This window comes from Osmerus eperlanus, chromosome 4 (genome assembly GCF_963692335.1).
Source record: "Osmerus eperlanus chromosome 4, fOsmEpe2.1, whole genome shotgun sequence".
In the NCBI taxonomy this organism is placed as follows: Eukaryota; Metazoa; Chordata; class Actinopteri; order Osmeriformes; family Osmeridae; genus Osmerus; species Osmerus eperlanus.
In genome coordinates this window covers 13,498,580-13,519,691 of record NC_085021.1, presented here as the reverse complement: position 1 = coordinate 13,519,691, position 21,112 = coordinate 13,498,580, and the positions used below count along the sequence as shown (strand labels likewise).

Sequence of the window (21,112 nt, the reverse complement as noted above, 5' to 3'; positions counted from 1 at the left end):
TGGAATGGTATGTTAATAATAAAACATTTGAAAGATTAATAAATGAATCCTTTTTTAATTCTTTGTTGTGATTAGTTCAGCTCAGTAAAGCAAGGGAGGGAATTGTTTGGTACGTGATTAAGTGACGTCAGTTGCTACCCCAGTGGATTCCTGTTGAGTTGACAGTTGGTACAGTTAGGAACGAGCCCACAGACAAGATTTGATCAATTTCATGAGATTGAAGACCAAGTAATCAACCCAGGTAGTTGTCTCGTGTTAAATTACTTAGCAAAGAAGAGCAAAATAAGTGTCGTAAATGAGTAGCTGTATGAGAAAAAAATAAGCAAGAATAACTTTATAACGTTAGCCACTATTAGCTAGGTAGGCAAGCATGCTAGTCTAGATGTTTCGAAAACATCAAGTAGCGTTAGTTCCTTGTCCAAAATGTTAATTCAGCTGGAAAGATACAATCATCTTGTTAGTAATGCCTAAAAATGTAGTAATTTTAACATCAACGTTGCTTCTTACCGAACATTAATGTTAGTTAAGGAAGGCTACAGTAGCACTAGCTACTTTTCTAAGTTATGCAGATGCGCGAGGCTTTCCATCAGAGCGGGAAAAATTTACAATGTGCAGTGTACAAGCTAGTTTTAAGTCAAAATGTTTATCAGCTGCCTCACTTTACGACTGAAAGAACATAAAATCAAACAATGTGTTTCTTTGCTTTTTAGGATGTTAACTTCATTTGCTTGCAAAACAGTGCGTATGTCACCTCAGTCAGCGCAGTACAACTGTGATTCTGTGGGCGTGATTGTGAGCCAGACTGGGTGCGTTACGGAAGACCAAGGTCAGATCTTGAACACCGAGTTAAACTTGCTGGAGATGACTGATGTGGAGTACACACATCTTCAACACATCATCCAGACGCACATGGAGTCACAAACAGCTGACCCGGACGGATCAGGAGATTCCCGATTTAACTCAACCATTTTTGCTGTGGGCAGCCCTGCTCAACAACCGACGAATACAAAGGTTGAAATCGAGTACACCGCGACGTCTTCCCATACCACCCCATCAAATTTTCCATCAACATTAACTGATGGGCAGTCCATTTTGACTCACTCAGCCAAGCAAGATCAATTTGATGTTCAGGGGATAAAAATGGTTCTAGTCAGTGATGCTGATGGCATATCAGGTGAAAGGACGCCGACTTCCTGCGGGGAAGTCCCAGGCTCGGTCTTGGCCAAAGTCAGAAGTGCGGGTGATACAACAGGAGACGGTTGTGTTGAGCCATTTGTCAATGGTGCCCCTTTACTGGCCAGGCCTAACCCTCCTGCCCGAGTTCGTCTGGAGAAAAGGTTTAACTGTGGTGAATTCCCCAGACAGCAAGATTCACAGTCAGTAGCTCTTACCAAGTAAGTGTTATTATGTATGTGTACACACAATATGGTACAACCTTTCACAATATTTAATCTATTTAACCCCTGTGTTTCAGTTTTTTGACAATGCTTCAGCATTCCTCAGAAGCACAAGAAGCATCTATGCATCCTCAAATGCAGAAATGGATGAGATCAGACCGAAGCAATCCCATTGAACTGTCACACACGTATGGAGGGAGCTTCAACCCCATTGCAGGCTTTCGTGGTCAAGTATGAGCAACATTATAAAATCAAAAGTTGATTTGCAAAGAAATCTTTAAATTTAATTTAATAGTTCTTTCTTTGTATCTTGTGATTAACAAAAGTGTAATTCTCAGGGATTTGGTAACACTCATGTGCTTGAAACCAACAAGCATCAAGGATTGATTATCCCAAAGAACTTCACATTCAGCTGCCGTCAAGAGAGAATGAGTGCAAAAACACCCTGCATCAATAACGCATCCCCAACAGATGAACAGGTGTGGGTGAAAGTAGAAAGTAAGTTAATGCTTCTCTGCCTTTTGTTTTTATGCTGATAATATTGCATGTCTATCTAAACCACATTCCATATTATGTAATGCTCTATCAGCAACCAGCAAACACCTTAAATGTATATTTTTAAAATGTTCCCATTCCTAATGTTTTTAAAGATGATGGTGCTGCTGTAAGAACTGCACTTCCTGCTAAACGGGCTAAAATCCGTGGCCCTCGGAGCCTAAAGGCCACCACCGCCTCTACTGCAGGCTCAGCTGATGTAAATGGAGCTGGAGGGGCCACAGGAGGTACCAGGAAGAGAGGAGGGGGCCCTGTGGAGAGTAGCCAGCGCAGAGAGAGACACAACAGTAAAGAGAGAGACCGCAGGTAACTATGTTCACAACTTTGTGCTACAACAGCTGCAAGTATCCATCCACCCTTTCTTGACTTTCCTACATGCAGTTCTTCAACAGTAGAAAAAGAGCAGCTGGAACAATTCTCTTACTGATGTCTAGGAGGAGAATTCGCTTTTGCTGTGATGAGCTGAACCTGCTCGCACCGTTCTGTAACCATGAGACTGACAAAGCCACGACCCTGCAGTGGACCACCGCCTTCCTGAAGTACATCAGAGAAGTTTATGGAGATTCCATCAAACAGGTGAGACGAGACACATTTCTTGGTTACCAAAAGTTGCTTACATTCATACCTTTGCTTGACTGTTATGCACCAAGTGTCTTGTTTCTAGGATTGGATTAACAAGATAGTATACAATGAAGCTGGCTTCAATTAAAATAAATGTGCTGCTCGATCACAGCGTGTTAAGGCGCAGAGCATAGTGTACAGTCATGGCCATAAGTTTTGGCAATGACAAATGTGTTTTGCAAAGTTTGCAGGTTCAGTATTTGAGGAAAATGTTTTCACATGTTTCTATAGAATACTGGAATACAATAAGGCACATTTCATATTTTTTAAAGCTTTTTGGGGGCAAAAATGTTCAATATATGCAAATAGTCCCCTCTTTTACAGGAGTCCACCTGCTCTTAAAATCCAATCAGAATGATAGAGTGATTTCACCTGGCTAGAACTAGTTCACACTTTCCCCTGTGCTGATGATATGACTTACTGAAACTAGAGAGGGTACAATTTCTGGGGAAATTGTAGGGTGTGCTTGCTTTCGTCGGTTGCACAGGGGTCCGTTTTTGAATGACATTTTTACAACTGATATTTCTGTATATTTTATATAAAAATGCATACTTATTATTTATAAAGATTACATAGATTTAAAAGCTTCTTTTTTGCTGCTCATTTACAACTGAAAATACGAGTGAAGTGTAGAATGAAATAGATGTCTTCTCATTTCCCCTGCAAGAGGCAGCCTCATCGTTGAATCAAAACGAATAAATATGGCAGACCGGTCTAAAAATTGACCTAATCTCTATGACTTAAACGTCATTTTAAGTTTTTCCCTTCTCATGATATTTTCAGGCATTTAGCCTACTCATTGCATTCATTAATAAAGAACCCCCTTTGAAGATTATTCTACGACGTTACCCGGCAGTAGAAGATGGAATCGCGATTCAAACAGTACCATCTGCTAACTGAAAATATGCCCCCCAAAACGTAAATAAGCTTGACATTTATTTAGTGGAAAATCGCTCATTCATAAAAAGCTCACTGGTAGCGATCATTGTCAGTAACAACGCCAAGTGCGATATAGCCCTGTGTGGAGAAGCTGCCCCGGTAAATTGTACTACTACAGTACAGTACTAGACTACTGCTGTGTTCGTCTTGGTAGCGATTGCGTTGGTTGAATTGGATTTAACGTTCCGTTGTACGGTTTAGGCTGAAATTAATTATTTTCATGAACAGATGGACAACGTTTAGGCTGTGTTCAGGTTAGTAGTTAGATAGACTTTTGATTTAAGTAAGGGGAGTGCCGAACATGTTCTGTTGCCGTTTGACTTTCTAAACAGCTGTGTAGATGTTTTTGTAGTGTCTCGCATAGGCTACAGCGTTGCAGTGAGCTACACTGGTTTGAAACGACAGGTAATGATAATTTCACCCACAAATCGTTTACTTGTAATCTAATGTCATAATAAATCCTACAACGAAAACTTATTTGTGAGGAATGTTTATTTTAACGATTGAAAACAGATGCATCATAGACCACTGTTATGTGTTGCCCGGGCAACAGAGGCTAATGTCATGATGCTAATACTTCAGTGAAATAGTAAACTACTGTTTCCGAAAGTAGATGTACTTCCTTAATAATATCAGCTTATATTGTACATTACACATCACAATTGTGTGTCATATCACAAAGTAAAATTAGTAAATAGTTATCACCCTGGCCTCTTTGCTTGTGGCGTTTCTGCAGCTGCCTTGCAGTAAAGTAGTTAGCTTAGCTATCTCCCAGAAGTTAACGAGCTGCTAAACTAATGTTCTGCTAGAGGTAGTCACGTGAGTTTTTGTGACGTTAGTAACGTCGGTGACTGTGGCTAGCAAATTAGCCACCGTTAGCTTCACTTTTCGCCACAAAAACTTAACCTAAGCCTAAACCATGCAACGGAACGTAAATCCCAATACAAGCAACTCAATCGGTACCAAGACGAAACTTTTGACACCTAGGTTGTCTATGTAGGCCAAATATTGACTGAGTTTTAGGGGGGCAAAAAGAATAATAAAAATAATAATATATATGTGAGAGAACAAAGGTTGTGCCCTTGCCGAAGGCAAAGCACACCCAATTATGTTAGCAGTCATTTTATGCCAAGGCCCAGCAATCTTTGCAAACACAAAATGTATGTCGCTCCCAATACATTTGCCCACGGCTGCTGTAGTCACTTGGCGTGTTGCACAGCAGTGTACATAAACAGCTAGGTAACTTTACATCACATACAGTTGTTAGCTCATTGGTTGTTCTATGAAGTTTGAGCTTTGCGCTCGGTGGCAGTTTTGAGCGCTGCGCCACATCGTGGGTAGCAATGCCACTGCTCTCCCTGTAGGAAAACAAGAGTACAGCCAGCTCAGAGCACTCTTAACTGATCATGTAGGAGTACCTTAGCTCACCCGCTCTTCATTCTCACAGCGAGTTGACTTATTACCCTGAGGAACTAAATCTATTCTCATGTGGTGACCTCTCCTTCCAGGAGTTCCAGAGCACGTTCTGTGGAAAGACTGGCCTCCGTCTGAAGCCCAGTGGTGTCTCCAGTCAGATCTTGGTCCACCAGGAGACAGCAGAGACACATAGTGCCCCACAGGCGGCAGAGCAGTGACCCACCAGCCTACAACCTACAGTTTTTCCAACAGTATTTAACTACCATTCTATTTATTACTAATTTATTTTAACCTCCAGTAACTTTGTTCCATCAGGTATGGCATTGGGATGATATCTGTTCCACAAAAACATCAGGTATTGCCAAGGTCACATATGCTTATTATTTGTGTGTTTTGAGGGGTAGGAGAATGTAATGCGGGTGTGATTTTTTTTCCTCATGACTCATTGTCCTACCTCTTTGACAGGACAAGTAGGGCACCATTAGTACACAGTATTTGGCCACCAGTTTTCATTTTTTATTATTATTAATTCACCAGCCATTTGTTAATCATTTCCTGTTAAAAGAGTTATTGAATTTGAGTTTTGTCTTCAAACACATTAATGACAAGGATGTAATTTGGAGGTTTTTGAAGTTTTAGACCATGTATAACATTCAAGCATGGTTGTCTTGGATCAGGTTACTGTGTGGGAAAGAGACAGATGTCACTTTTTAAACAGCTTTATATTATTGAGATTTTTTCAGAGCTGCAGTGTTTTGCAAAGCCATACCCAGATGGCAGAAGATGAGCTACACACTAGAGTTAAGTTTGTAAATGTAATTCTGTTATATTTGTCATGTCCGTCTTTGACATGTGTGATTGTAATGTTTAAATTACATTATTGGTAAATAATAAGTATAGGTTAGTTGCTTGCGTGTGGCAGCAGTAATCCACATTAAAAGTAATTAGATGAATGCATATTGTTCTCTGTTATTTGAAATATGCTTCTCTTAAATTTTATATAAAAGAAACTTTTTCAAAGGTGGTAACATGGTTCTATTGTAAGTTTAGTTTTCTGTTTAAACTTGTTCCCAACATTCTATTTGTAAAATAAACGTGACTGAAATTCTTGTCTTTGGTTAGAGTTTGTTATTTTATTGCATAAAAATTATGTTTATTAACTTCATGTGTAGAAAAGAGTGATGTTTTACTGAAAAGTGGCTTTATTTGTTATTTCTTACAACATGGTGCTGTAGCATCTTACTGTACATACAACAGTCACCCACAAATAATAAATAGTATTTAAAGTCATGTATATTTAATAGTTACAGCACCGGTACATAGTGGATGTGATCATTGCAAAATAAAAAATTAAAAGCCCACAAATTGATACTGTTATATTGTTATTCTACAATTATAATTTCTGATGCATCCACACCGCTTTCATGTTTTTTATTTCAAAACTTGTGTAAAAGGGAGATCTTGGTCATCAAACATGTAATCAAGAAGTTAAAAAGTACATTTAGATGGAGCAAAACTTTACAAAAAAACAAACATTTGCAAGACCTGTAAAATACTGTGACTGCATCAAAATACACAATATCTGGGCGTAGATCTTTTTTTCATTGCCTGTTACAGTACACACAGCTTCTTTACATATAGGCTCAGCTTTTGCTTTCTGGCCCCATATCTTCATATTTTACATAAGTAAGCTTGTCTTGTGGGGTCACCTGTGGTCTAAGCAGAAAGGACCTTGAAACATGAACAGTCACTGCAAAGACAATCACTGTTGTCAGGCTTGGAAAGTAATATACTATAGGTATGTTAACTAAGATGGTGGAAGTTGAATCAAAATGTACATGCTTTTTACATAAATGAATTAGAGAAAGTATGGCCTACAAGCACTTTTCTAGTAAAGTTGTTTTCAGTCATTTTTTACGTTATTCATTTTTGAATGTATTTGGCGTGACAGGTGTTCTTCTTATATCATTCTTTTTGTCCACTTGATTTATTGATGGACTTTAGATTTGTAGTCTTTCATTTCATCTATGATTTCCCAAACTGCTGATGCTGTTCTTTAACACTCGTGGGGTGTTCTCTTCGTTTCATTTACAATCACATTGTTGTTACAGTTCCTGTCCCGTTTGACACATATTAACGTGGAAATGTGATGTTTCTTTCCTCTTCTTCTCATCCTCCTCTTCCCCCTTCCCTGGGGTTGGTGGTTTCAGGGTGAGGGGTAGTATTGTTTAATGGTTCTTGGGGTTGGAGGTTTTTCCAGCAACTGAGGCACCTTGACAGGCTGAAGTGTCACAGATTCCAGGAGATCCCTGGTGTCCGGTCCTACCTGTCCGGCCAGACTCTCCTGGCTCACCTGGATCTCCAGGGGATCCATCACGCCCATCCTTGACGATTCCATGCACTCCTGGCAGACCTGCGTGCAGAAAAAGTCATGTTTCATTCTGACATATAGCATCCAGTTTTTTTTTTACTCAGGTTCACCTTGTCCTTCTAATAACAGCTTTCCTACAGAGTCAACAGCATACTGTCTGGGCCCTTTGCTGCAGTTTTCACTCTTCCCTACGTTTCCTACTTATGCAACCATCATTGTCACAATAAAGCAGAGATGCTTTTAAAAAGATTTCTTTAACAGCATACAGCACACGATGCATACCTTGGTGTCCTTGGTCTCCAACAGGCCCGTCAACAGCCTTTCCAATGGGTCCCTTGTCTCCCTGTTCACCAACATCACCTTTGGGACAGAGAGAGTAGAACATTGGGCCAGCCACAGTGAATTGATGTGGGAGATTGGCAAGACCTGGGGACAGGTCTCAGCTAAAGATGTGAGTTAACTTCTCTAACCTCTGGGACCAGGATCTCCAAGGTCTCCAGGCAGCCCTCTGTATCCTGGAGGACCTCGAGAGCCAGGGTGTCCAATAGATCCTGAACCACCTGGTTTCCCAGCGCGTCCGGCAGGCCCAGGACGACCAACCCCTCCTGGGGACAGGGGCCTCCTCAAGTTGGCAGCCAACTGTGCAATCTGATCTAAGAAATAAAGGATAGGAGAAGACCCGTATCAATATCTATTGAGTTACATAGGAAGTTGGATACCACAATGGTAATTTATCCATCCAAGTATAATATATTGAAGGGCATTGTAAATATCCTCACCATCAATCATTGAGCCACACAATTCTCTGATGTGCTGTTCACTTGCAAGTTTACCCTGGGAAGAGAATGCACAACACATAGACATGCATGGCATTCTTAGTAGTGTGATTCAGTTATGCTCAGTAGGAGGAGATCAGAGCACTAAGACTACTCACAGGAACACCATTTTTCCCTGCAATGCCGGGTAGACCTTGTTCACCCTGGAAGCCCATAAGTCCTGGTTTTCCTGGGGCCCCTCTGGCCCCGAGTTCTCCTTGAGGCCCCACTACACCCTTGGGTCCCAGCTCACCAGTCTTTCCCCCCTATGAATAACCAAACACAATCAAACAACAGCTACCATTGAAAATTGCTATAAACTTATATATAGGGGATCAGATGGCTGAGCGGTTAGGGAATTGGTTAGGGAATCGGGCTATTAATCAGAAGGTTGCCGGTTCAATTCCCGGTCGTGCGAATGATGTTGTGTCCTTGGGCAAGGCACTTCACCCTACTTGCCTCGGGGGAATGTCCTTGTACTTACTGTAAGGTGCTCTGGATAAGAGTGTCTGCTAAATGACTAAATGTAAATGTAATCTTCAGCAAAAAAAAGAGTGCTCTATCTTTTCGTTCACACATTCTCTTTGGAGCAGTTTAGTCCCCAGAGGATGCGAGTGGGAGAAGACATGTGGTGTTTTCTTGATAATTAAGGTGATGAGTGAAACAACAATGCAAGAGCATTAGCATCAATGAAGGTAGTGAGCCACATTCATGCTGTGCCTGTATTGATATGAACTGTCCTGCTTCTCAGTGTGTCCACTCTCTGCCTGCTCATGAAGCTAAAGCACCTATCCCTCATCCTAATTAATCCTATTGAACTAGGAATGTGGCATAGAGTCTACAGTGGGTTGTGTGTGCTGCAGTCTTATCAAAGGATGGAATTCATTTTTTTTTTTATAACTCACCTCTCCCTTTTGGCCAACTGGACCAAATGGACCCTGAAAATATTGGAACAGTTATTATTATAAACCAAAAGGTGACACATCTAAATGGTATTGAAAAGTTAACAACAAAATCAACCATACAACTTATTGAGTTTTGTGCAGTTCCCCCCACTTACACTTTTTTTGCTATACATAAACAGGGTGGGCAAAAATAGGGCACGCTGAAGTAGGAATAAACTTACAGGTTCTCCGTTCTCTCCTGGGAGACCATCACTTCCTCCCACGCCCTAAACAGGAAACAGGATCGGAATTAAATGCTGCTTATTTGAACTGATAAGTGATATCTTCATTTGCTTGTACCAAATGAGATGTAGTCAACTGTGCTTCTAAAGTCCTTACCATGTCTCCCTTAGGCCCTGATGCACCAACTGGTCCCTGAGAGAGAATGAAAGCAAGAGAGGTAGAGAAATAGAGAAGGGGGGCAACTGTTAAATAAATGAGAGCCAGCAGTTATAAGGCACAGTCGCAGTGGCCTTAGATGGCAAGATGGTTGGAGTAGAAGGAGGTGTGGAAGGTACGAGTAGGGGGATCTGGGAGCTGGATAAAGGCATGCTTTGTTCTACCCCCCGGCCCTGAACAGGGGGCAGCTTTGTTTTCACTCTCCAAGGCACAGTCTGAACACTAAAGTTGGGGTGTGTAGAGTACTCTGACCTGGTCATGAACATATTACACATGACATTCCGAGATGGGTGTGGCTACATAAGCTACTTCATCTCTATTTATTTGCAAGTGTGTGTGTTGGGTGTGTGTGTTGTATTTTTATTGACATATTCACTTAATCCAGTTTTGGGTCAGTTGGTCAAAGGTCTTATCTGGCTAACATATTTCAAATCAAAGGCCATGTTTATTTCCACAAGGTGTGCACTGCATTGACATTGATTAGGGATGATCTGGCATTGAACCAGATAGCGAACATTCCTGGGTTTGCATTCCCAGGTGAGTAAACACTGAAGGAGACTCCGTAGTGCTCCTTGGTCCTGCCAGATGTCACATCTCCGACTCACCCTTTCACCAAATCCTCCTCGGATCCCCGTTGGTCCTGGAAGGCCAGGGTCCCCGAGCGCACCCTTCACCCCCTGTTGCACATGACATAGACAGCAGCATCACTCTATAGTTCATTATGAGATTACAATAGATTAGTATTTGTAATTTATTCAACCAGTTGCATGAAAGATAAACAAGTATCCAAAATCCCACAACAATTATTTCACTGTGTTATTCAGTATTTATATTTACACTTAAATCAGCTTACATTTCACAGTAGGGTACTGACCTGGTAACCTTTAACACCCTGGCCCCCAATGTTGCCCACTGGTCCAATGCCACCCTAGAAATGGGACATTGTGTTAACACAAGACGAAGTACATCCGAGGCTTCAAACAGGAAACACATCACAATGACAGATTCACATCATTTTACATAAAAAATATTGTTTAATGCAAACCTTTCAAGCGACCAGTTGAAACAACACATCATTAAAACCTCTTTTGGAGATTGTATGGGGTTTGTATGAAATTTAATGCATAAAGTAAGTCCTAATATGGTTGTGTGGGATTTTTATCCCAGGAATGCTATGAGAGGGGATGTATGTACAGCAGGGGATAGGAAATGTCACCTGGCTTCAGAACTTCTGCTGAATCCTTACATATCTGGAGGATTTAATGTGGAACTGCACACAAAGACCCACCTGTCCCTTCTCAATATCCTCCTCTCTCCTCAATCCCTCCTTTATGCATACCTCCCTTTACCACTGACTCCACCTTTGCAGGTTACTAGAGCAGCAGCAATCCTTTTTTCTTTTATCCCTTCCAGTTCTCTACAAATTACACCCTCTACACTCAGGTGACACTTATATAAATGTAATTATGTAAATCTTCTGGGGTAAGTCTACAACAGTCTAATGTGTATAGCATTCTGTAGTACCGAAGGCGAATCCAGAGATGCTGCTGTGGGCGTACGGATATATTTATACTGTACGTTGCTATGCAACTATCTTCATTAATCGTAATTATATTGTGTTGATAATGTTCTACTGTCTCTCTCAATACTCAACTCCAAAGTTGTAAAAAAAACATAGCAATTATAAAGGCCAAACATTTTACTATTAAGTCATTTGTATATTTGTGATTTGTCAAACTTGGAATTGTCAGTAGAAGAGCAGCTTCAAATAATTGCTGGACAGATAGGTTAGAAAAACAAAACATTTAAAACTAGTTTTAAATCCGTTCAACTAGTCACTAGTTGAAAGGATTCTATTTGTGCTTCAGTGTCCCCGTTTCTTCCCAGTCTTGTATAATGACAGAAAGAAGAACTCATGAATAGATAATGTGCTAAAATCATTCAGTCCGATGGATGGTGCAGTTTGGATCAGCTATGTATAGCGAGGGATGTTTGAGTACTTAAAGATAATGTTTCTAAAGATTTGATAGAGGTATGAATGGTACACACAAATGTATAAATGGCACACACAAATGGCATGTTCTGATTCAGGCTATGTTGCAATGGGTATAGTGATGTACTGTAACCATGGCTACTTACAACCACTCCTCTGGGTCCTGCCATACCCCTTTCTCCAGGGATACCAATGTCGCCCTGTGGGAGGAGTCACAGGATGATGCATACTGGTGAGAGGAGCTCACGTACAGGACAGCAACCACAAAAACAACAACCATGTTTAGTTTGCCAACACCCAGTATAGCCCAGAGCCCAAAGTTCCCCAGAAGCCCATCAGATACATACAGGAATACCTGGCTCTCCAGATGGTCCTGCTTCTCCCATTTCTCCTGGATCTCCCTGAGGAATGAGAAAGAAGCAGAAGAGATAGGGATTGTTGGTGAGATGTTATGACTGTCTGTATGGTTGATCGGGTCACCACTATTTCATGTCTCCTTGGTGGTGTGTGCTTGTCATACTCACAACTCCTCCTTTAGATCCCTTAGAGCCAGCCCTTCCTTGCAGACCCTGAAACAATGGAACACAAACATGAACTCAAAAATTCACAGTAACATGAATTTTTAATTCAATGACTGTTCTGATTGGGGCTTAACAGGACAATAGGGGCTGGCTCACTCTACACAGTAGGACACACACAGATCCTGTCAGGCTCCACACAGGGCTCTTTGACAGGAGGACACGCAGAGCCAGAGCAACTTGAGGGTACTCACAGGAAGCCCATTGGGTCCTTTTTCGCCAGGCACACCACCCCTACCAGCATCACCCTGGCAACAGAGAGCAAAATGGTCACTGTCACATGCCATGCCAAATTCGTTCACACACAGAAGAAGAGAGTAGCCTGATAAGGGACACAAACCTTCTCTCCATCTAATCCTTGGGTGCCATCCTTCCCATCTCTGCCAGGAATACCCTGAGAAGGACACAAACGCCCTGAAGCTCATTCATCTGATGACAGATATGTCTGTTTCTGTTTTTCATTTCAGTTTGTATTGGATAGCCAGCACTTACAGGCTCCCCTTTGGGTCCTGATCCACCAGGACCTCCTTTTGGACCAATTTTGCCCTGTTAAAAGAAATTACAGTAAATTGGCCCCATTACTTGGGTGATGTGTGTAGATTGACAGAAAATGTTGTGCGAGTGTATGTGTCATCGTCATGTTTCATCATTGAATCATGACATGACAATACTTAAAATCGCCGTAACCCTAACCCACTTTATTATTTACTCACAATGTCTCCCTTCGGTCCATTAAAACCCTGTGGTCCATTCTCTCCAGCATCACCCTGGAATCATCAGATAAGACACACACAGCTATTTATTGATGGGACCAATGGCCTCTTATGTACAAGCATAGAGACACAGTATCCTGAAGATCTGAACAGGGATGGGTAACATTAATAACACAAATATTTAACAAACAAAGAGAGACTCACTGTCTTTCCAATAACACCTGTAATGCCAGGCTTGCCCCGGAAACCAGGTAAACCCTAAAAAGAGGATCAGAGACAGAGAGAGAGAGAAATAAACAGGGACAAAGCTGTACTGAACAGTAAACGGAATTCCCACACAGTTACAAGGGAAGTCTGGTGAGTTGCTTATCGTGTCGGAGAGCTGGGGTGTGACAGAGAGCTAAGGTGTGTGGGGTGTATGCTGGTACTCACCCTGTCTCCCACTGGCCCCATCGGACCCTGGAGTCCCCTCAGCCCACGTGGACCCTGGGAAACAGCACCAGATGATGTTCACACCGCAATCAGCATGACCACAACCCACACCCACCATCACCTCAATCCAAAGAGGGGCTAAGGCATATGAGACAATGCTAACAGCATCTACGGGAAACAGGTCAGATGCATTGTGTTTGGTGCAGATCTACTTTGTGTGTGACTCACCTGCAGCCCCACAGTGCCTGGGATCCCAGGAGGACCAGGGGGCCCAGAATCACCCTATGAGAGAGGACAGGACACAGTCAGACACAAGACGCAATAACAATAACAAAATGTACTCTGTTTCAGTCCAACTAATCTCACCTTTTCTCCATCTTTCCCAAGCTCTCCCTTGTCTCCTTTGTGTCCTGTGTGACCCTAAATGAGAAAGGAATAGAAAGAGAAGGAGAGAAAGGTAGTGAAGGAGTACAGAGAGAGAAGAGGAAATTTAGCACATTTCATGAGCTTCTTATGAAGAGCACAGACATCAGACATTCAGCACCAGTGAAGAACAGCCCAAAAGGCGGAAGTCACCTTAAAGCCAGGCATCCCAGGAGGGCCAGAGGGACCAGGGGGACAGATGGCAGGACACTATGTGGGGACAGGGACACATCGGGTCACTCTCTGAATATGTACAACACTGTCTATTCTGACACGTACTGTCAGGCATGATTTCCCATGTGGTCGACTGAATAGAAACTGTACCAAAAGATCTCCACTGCCATCAGGGAGAGCACCAGGAAGACCCTTAGAGAGAGAGAGAGAGACAGAGAGAGAGAGAGAGAGAGAGAGAGAGAGAGAGAGAGAGAGAGAGAGAGAGAGAAGGAGAGAAAAAATACTTTGTGGTGATGCAGCTCCAAGTCATGTTGTGGTCATGCTAAAAACATCCAGTAGGTGGCAGTAAACATTTACATTGTTTTCAGCACAATCAATGGTATAGTTCTGATGAATGATTGAGATGTTTTTACTGATGTAAGTTTCTTACTGGGGGTCCATCAAGGCCAGGAGCACCAGCATCTCCAGAAGTACCCTCAGGGCCCTGTGAGAGAGGGAGAAAAACTCTATGGTTGATGTTTCCAAACAAACAAACAGAAGAAACAACACAATATGGGGGGATCAAATCCCCACTGTATAAATATTAGATTGTCTCTACAGTTTTAATCTGTAATGATGGACTTTAAGAAGGAAGGACTTTATTGCATAGTGATGGACATCAATTGAATCCAGTTCGGGAATCCCTCCACCCACTCCTATCATAGGCCTCTACTCTGATCATACCCAGTCACAGCAGTGTCCTCCTCCCAGACCACTCCATCAGTCAGTCTGATGAGAAGCTTGTCTGAAATTAGACTTCATCAGGATGGCTGCAATCAACCCTGTTTCTCTTAGGAGGCTCCCCTGACTACTCAACCCAAAGACAGGACTCCAGGCTGGAAAGCTTACACTCATGGACCCCAACCACTCAACTAACTGGGCTGATTCAATTATTTCCTATGGTAGTAGATGATTTATGCTACAAATAGAAATGATTGTAGAATATGAGGTCAGAGTGAACAAGGGAAGGGATTTGCACAACCCTGTTTTCAATGAACTGCCTGAGCTTAGCTTGGCTTCCTGTGGGCCCTAAAGAAATCACCCCACAAGGTATTGCTGCAATTCAGAGATAAGAGAGTGGGGTGTGACAGGGGGAGGCCCTGCTACTGCTATCTGATCAGTCTGGATTGCAAATGTGTTGAGTATTTGTGCATCTGTACTCCACATACATTTGTTCCAATTAACTGGGTTTATGGTAATGCTGTATTAGGTGCTCGTAAATGTTTTGAATGTGTATTTTTTCAACTCCAATACTGCCCCTGTATAGAGAATCCTTACAATCCAAAACATAACATCTCAGAGATTGAGAGGAGACACTCACCACAGGCCCCTGTGGCCCCACGCCGCCCTGCAGCCCGTTGGCTCCTGGAAGCCCCTGGAAACAACAGGAACAGGAAGAATGTAAACACACACAAATTTACTATAGTTTCCTACATGCAGGTAGGTATATGTGGGAGCATACATTTACACACATGCATAGTGAAAACCCAGATGAGAATCTGTACTCACTGGAGCTCCTGTTCTCCCTCTGCCCTACGGAATACAGGGGAAGGCAGATTAAGTCACATGAACAGATCATGGGTGACATATCAACTGAACAAGGTCATTTTGATCAGATAATGAATGTACTGCAGCTGATTTATAAGGGTTTGTGTCATGGAAATCTGAGAATCAATCGACTGTACGCAATAATGTTACAGAATAATCCATTACACTTGTTACACAATATTATTTTTGACTGGAGGGTGTTTTTCCAGGTTCTTCGTGCAACTTGGTGTTTGTGTGTGTTACATGAAGAATCAGAGGTTGCTTCTAAACCTTGAGTGGTTCCAAACCTACATAATCTAGTAATAGTTTAGATCAGAGAAAAGAGTTCTGCCACAGCCTGTGTGGTAGTGAAGCTGTGTAACAGGGACACTGTGTCACCGGGCAGCAGTGTAACAATGTAGCTGTACACCTGTGTACCAATGTCACAGAGGTGTGTGAGTACTTACAGGAGGTCCACCTGGCCCGGAAGGTCCAGCATCCCCCTGGAGACACACACACAGAGAACCTCTCAGATAACCACAGACAACAATTAGAAGGGGTCACAAACTCGACGATTGATAATTCAATCAGAAGTGTTGTACCTTCATGGCAGTCTACTGAACTTGACATGATTTAAAGAAAAACACCTGGGACTGTTTTCCCATTGGAGTGGGGATCAACCACAGAATGAGTCCAAGGAATTCCTGCTTCAGGTTCCCTTTTTACTCTCTTTCACTATCTCGTACGGCCTCACCCTTGCCCCCTATCCCTCAGCTCTATTTGGAGTGTCTGTGTGGTGTGAAGGGAAAATACATCAACATTCAGCTCTCACATAGTGGTGTCACAGCAACCTTAAGGCATTCCTCCCTGTTCAAACAAAAAAAACTTGATTTGAGCACAAACACTTCCTTACATACACATAGAGTAATTTAAGCCACTTATTTCTTAACTCGTTCACTCACTCACTCCCATGGGATGTTTTGTAAACTCTGTTGAGATATAACTATAAATGGAACATTTGACATAGATTAGTACTTAATAGTACCAACGTCACTGGTTGACACTAGGAGAATAAGATCGTAGTTCACTCTACATTCCTTCTTTCCAAGCTGGGGGGTTATGCTTGTCAATTTATTGGCACGTGGATGTTACCCAGGAAGTAACACAACACATTTAATCTAGGTAACTAAGGCTGTCAGGTAATCATGCGTGTCCTAATTAGATGTGTGGATTAATTGAAGTGCAAATAATTGCCTCTTTTTTGACAGTGTAGCCAATGTCAGTCTTCAAGTTAACATCAGATCTTTTCTGACCCTCCACCCTTTATTCTCTGATTTTATGCATGAATATACAGGCCTTCATAGTTGATTCATCTTTAGACACCACAATGCTTTCATGCCTCTTTCCTGTTCTCTCTATTTCAGATGACGACTGTTCTTCTTACAGTCCCCCTGGGTCCGACAGTCTAGGCCAGAGCAGTGGGAAACTGGGCACATTCCGGGCCGGATTAGAGAAGCAGCAACCTAAATTAATCTGACTGACAGTCACCTGATTCCTCATTAAGAACATTTCTACAAAGAGGCGGTTAGACTCAGACAAATCCAAGTTGACAGAGAATAACAGAGGCCTGGGTTTGGGTACCAGCTTGGCCCAGAGTGAGGTCTGTTAGAACCTGTCTATACCAGCCTGATACACTGACCCATCATGTTACTATAGGTAGACACATTTAGGACTGTGGGTTATTTTATCCTCAGTCATGAGACTGATCAACACACTGTAGAGCATCACAGACTCTATATACTAAACCTAATGGGGTAACCAATGTTACCAATGGGGGAATGGTTATGGCTCATTTGTTTGATACCCTATGATTTTATTGATTTCATTGTCAGTTTAAGGCGTAGCTTGCAGCCGGCATTTGCTTCTGCAAGATCTGTGCAACCTTTTTCTGCCTCGATCACAGAACTGAGGGCATTGGGACAAATCCATTTCAAATTGGGATGGGACATACCCCTCCCCTGTGCCTGTGTGTTGAAAAGGATGTGTTGAAATCGGTTTGGATAAGTAAGTGTACAGACTTCACTGTGTGTGTGCGAGTGTTTTACTGTTTTACTGTTGGGACCAAAAGGACGGTTACAGTTCAGGAAGATGTGATACCCAACAAGGCATATCTATAAACACTCCACCAGGAGCCCTGGGGAAGTGGGTTACACGGAGAGCCTTTCTGAGTGAAGTACTCACCATCTCCCCTGGAGGACCATCCTTCCCAGCTGGGCCATCAGGACCAGTCAATCCCTGAAGGGAGATGTACACCCAAAGTCAGAAGAGTGTGGAGAATGCATGAGTCTGACACCCACTGAAAGAATTGTTGTGTATGTAAGTGTGTGTGTGTGTGTGTGTGGCAATTGCTTACGTCCACCCCTGGAAGGCCTGGCAGGCCTGGGCTCCCAGATCCTCCTGGTATACCTGCTTTCCCTTTAGGTCCCTATAAACACATGGCTGGCTCAATAGCCACACTTTCAAGTGCCTCTTGTTGTGGCATAACATTTAAATGGCAGTGTTGTCATACTTACAGTCTTCCCAGGAAGTCCAGCAGGGCCAGTTTTGCCCTGTTAAGAAACAGAAACAACATGATCATATATGGACTAATTTACATAAATAAAAATTATGTGCAAATCTATAAAGGTTGTGTTTACCTATATTTTCAAGACACACTGTCTACCTCTGTCATTTATAACAGGATACTGTTATAAATGACTATAAGAGATATTTAATGGTTCAAATAGCTTAAAAAATATATACAACAAATGAGTCCCATGTTGTGTATGAGTTGAGGAGGTAGCAGATCTAGACAGTGAGTCTGGATGCATACTGTGCTTGAGCACACAAGAGGCTGCAGTTCCCCTCTGCCTACATTAGCAAAAACAAACAGTGCTAAAAGGACCCAATACTTCTACAGGGCATATGGAGAGACCACAGGTTGGTGTGGAGAGGGGGTTGTGAGGGAGGAGAGGGAGGGGTAGTAGGAGGTAACTTTAGATGCTGCTAGGGCCGGGGAAATGTATGAATAAGGCCTCTGTATAACTGGCAGTTGTGAATTGACTTTACTTTATCAAAGCAGTGGAAGTATTCCCTCACAAAATGTTAAGTCTTGAAGATAATCACATTAAAGTATTTACTTGAATTAACATGCAAAAGAAAGGCAGCCACGTTTGCTTGGTTAACATAAAAAAAATCTGAATGTCTATTATTTGCACCTAGACTTATGTGTGGTATGTGTCTTAAATTATTACTCATACTAATCCACCTCTTAATCCAATTATTATCTCCTACCTCAACCAGTAGAGTTTTTTTCTGTGTATTTATAATGTCTGAGTATTTATAATGTCAATATCAATATACGTATATATATATAATATATATATAATATATATATTTATATAAAGATGACTGCCTGTGGGGTGGGACCAAAACTTTAAATGGGAGGAGCCACTCTATAAACCCTATTCTGAGGGCAATCATCCTCAAATGACAAGAACTCCCTTATACATCAGCATCAATGAAGGCAGTTTACAAAGTTCACATTTACAGAGACAGCAGTATGTACCTGTTGATTAGTTGAAATTCAAAATCAAATTGGAAGTGTAATCTCAGTTATTGTCCTTATTTACAGCAGCAGAAATAACAAATGTCTATCTCAGTTCATATGTCTATCTCAGTCTATATTCCTATTTAATTTGTATGAGCAAAGTTATTCACCACATTTTTGTCAGGCATTGTGTGAAGAACACAACTCACGCTAGTCTTACATGATGAATGAATACATTATGGATGTAATTGGAAACTGTTTTAAACTGTAGGCCTAGTCCTAAAGCTTATGAGGTACAGACTATGTCTTCAGTCTCTGGGCAACTCACATCAGTGCCATCCTTTCCCGGAGGTCCTGGGGTTCCTGGCAGCCCATTGGGTCCTCGTGGGCCAGGTCTCTGCAACAGGAAGAAAACGTCAGAATAATATTCTACATATTCAGGGAAGTTTTTCTACTAAAGAGGCGGTTAGTTAATTGACAGGGCCAATTTAGTCTGAAAAAATCGTGTTTGATACAAGTCCACTGCTTTTAAGTACCCTAACTATTATTGCGCCAACTTTAAAAGTGGGAAAATATTAATTGGCAACGCTTTACGCATTGCTTTACGCATTGCTTTTGAATCCCCAGGCGACAAGCTACAGATATTGTAAAAAATAAATAATAATAATAATTTAAAAAAGGGAGTCTTCTTAAACGGGATTATGCTATCCAGGGTAATAATGAGAAATGGAACGAAATAATATTTGATTGCAGGTTAGATGGTAATGAAAAGTGGGTAGATGGTAAAAAGGTTTACGCACAAACGGATGGGGGGCATGGCCAGGACACAAACATCCTACAATCAAAATTCACAAAATATTGGCCAAATAGAAATCATTATATAAGGGACATTGCTAATAAGTTTCAGTGTTTCCATCGGCTGCATGATCTGAATGAACAAAGGTGTCATTGTGCGCTGGCGACTGATCACCAGGCTCTACATTCCTCAGCTTCAGGAAACTGAACTCCACGACTTCAAAAATCCTTAAAAGTAGACGAATACAAAAATACAGAAGTGTCAACAGCCTGGCATTTAGGCCAACATAAATAGTAGTTTAGAAAGCTAATTCAGTTACAGCTAAATTGCACTGTAGTGGTAGGCCTTGTTTTACAAACAGCACTGTGCAAAACCAATTTACCTGTAGGCTACCTGATGAAACAAGGCAAGATTTGTCAGGGATGCCACATGTACTTGCTCACTTTTCTACATCAAAACTTAAACGGAAAAAATATATCCATCAAACGCATCTCAATGACAATGATACAATCTCAAGTTTCTTAGCCTACAAGTAGGCTACTGCAATGGATGTGGAGTTACAACTATTTCGTCCACCCACCTTCATCAAACCGCAGTTTTAAGACCACGGACAGAATGGGTGACAGAATGTAGGCTGCATTTTAAAGAAAGGAATGAGAAACGCATTAAAGCTACCGCTTACCTGTGCTGAAGATGATGTCAAAAGCTGGCATAGCAAAAGCACACCAAGAGCTGAGAACATAGCCATAGCTCCCGCTCGCCCCTCAAATAGGATTATACACGGAAAAATTTAAACCCCGTTCCCTATCCTTATCGATGGCTCCCCCAGTATAAACAACGGACCGCTCCTTCACCTTACAGCGCGCGGCTCTTGAATGGCATTCACTTAGATTTCAGATAAACCCGAGCCTCCAGCCGAAGGGGCTGAGCTCAGTCTCGCTCTGTCGAAGGGGTGAGGGGGTGAGGCGAGCTGAGGGAAGGGTGAAGGAAAAATTAAGGAAAAGGACACAACTTTGGAACCGGTGGGATGAGCTAAAAGTCCACAAAACTCCAGGGGGCGAGTGGTGACCAATTAAAAACAGGCCGCTGCCGACTCCTTGCTTATTTGTGAAAAATTATTGGAAGGGTGTAAGCAATATGGTTGAATCTCCAAAATGTATGCAGGCCTACTGACATTCCACTTGTCCAGACTGGTCATGTAAAGATCTATGAATTCTGGCCAGATCTACAAAGGACTGTGGCTAGATACATTTGAACATTTGCGCATGAGGCAGGGAAAATTAGGCTCCAAAAATGTGGCCCCCTCTCAATGTAACTGTGCACACACTTTCAGAGCTCTGTATGGGATTTTATCCATCCATAGTTTGACTCATCTGGCCTTAAAATAAATG

General features: G+C 42.0%; 2 protein-coding genes across 5 annotated transcripts; one reads left to right on the top strand and one right to left on the bottom strand.

Annotated features, from left to right (window-relative positions):
- The first annotated feature begins 124 nt into the window (after window positions 1-124).
- Window positions 125-6,038, top strand: LOC134018910 (transcription factor-like 5 protein). 4 transcript variants are annotated; one of them, XM_062459266.1, is made up of 7 exons: window positions 126-241; window positions 711-1,394; window positions 1,475-1,628; window positions 1,736-1,895; window positions 2,048-2,258; window positions 2,387-2,528; window positions 4,825-4,995. In XM_062459266.1, exons 2-7 carry the CDS (start codon window positions 712-714, stop codon window positions 4,828-4,830), a joined length of 1,356 nt encoding a protein of 451 aa, XP_062315250.1. In that variant the 5' UTR covers window positions 126-241; window position 711; the 3' UTR covers window positions 4,831-4,995. The 4 variants fall into 4 exon arrangements, with proteins under 4 accessions (XP_062315251.1, XP_062315250.1, XP_062315248.1 ...); XM_062459264.1 differs by lacking the exon at window positions 4,825-4,995 and adding an exon at window positions 5,021-6,038 and having other exon boundaries at window positions 127-241; XM_062459265.1 differs by lacking the exons at window positions 126-241; window positions 4,825-4,995 and adding exons at window positions 281-360; window positions 5,021-6,038.
- A 165-nt stretch (window positions 6,039-6,203) lies between these two features.
- On the bottom strand, window positions 6,204-20,686 carry col9a3 (collagen, type IX, alpha 3). The gene is made up of 32 exons (XM_062459263.1): window positions 20,404-20,686; window positions 19,254-19,322; window positions 17,910-17,945; window positions 17,750-17,821; window positions 17,578-17,631; window positions 15,804-15,839; window positions 15,319-15,342; window positions 15,131-15,184; window positions 14,201-14,254; window positions 13,921-13,962; window positions 13,750-13,806; window positions 13,540-13,593; window positions 13,402-13,455; window positions 13,174-13,227; window positions 12,946-12,999; window positions 12,742-12,795; window positions 12,521-12,574; window positions 12,369-12,422; window positions 12,223-12,276; window positions 11,975-12,019; window positions 11,798-11,851; window positions 11,597-11,650; window positions 10,332-10,385; window positions 10,063-10,134; window positions 9,398-9,433; window positions 9,241-9,285; window positions 9,020-9,052; window positions 8,234-8,380; window positions 8,079-8,133; window positions 7,770-7,952; window positions 7,582-7,659; window positions 6,204-7,341 (listed from the first exon to the last, which is right to left on the bottom strand). Exons 1-32 carry the CDS (start codon window positions 20,467-20,469, stop codon window positions 7,157-7,159), a joined length of 2,037 nt encoding a protein of 678 aa, XP_062315247.1. The 5' UTR covers window positions 20,470-20,686; the 3' UTR covers window positions 6,204-7,156.
- Window positions 20,687-21,112: the final 426 nt, after the last annotated feature.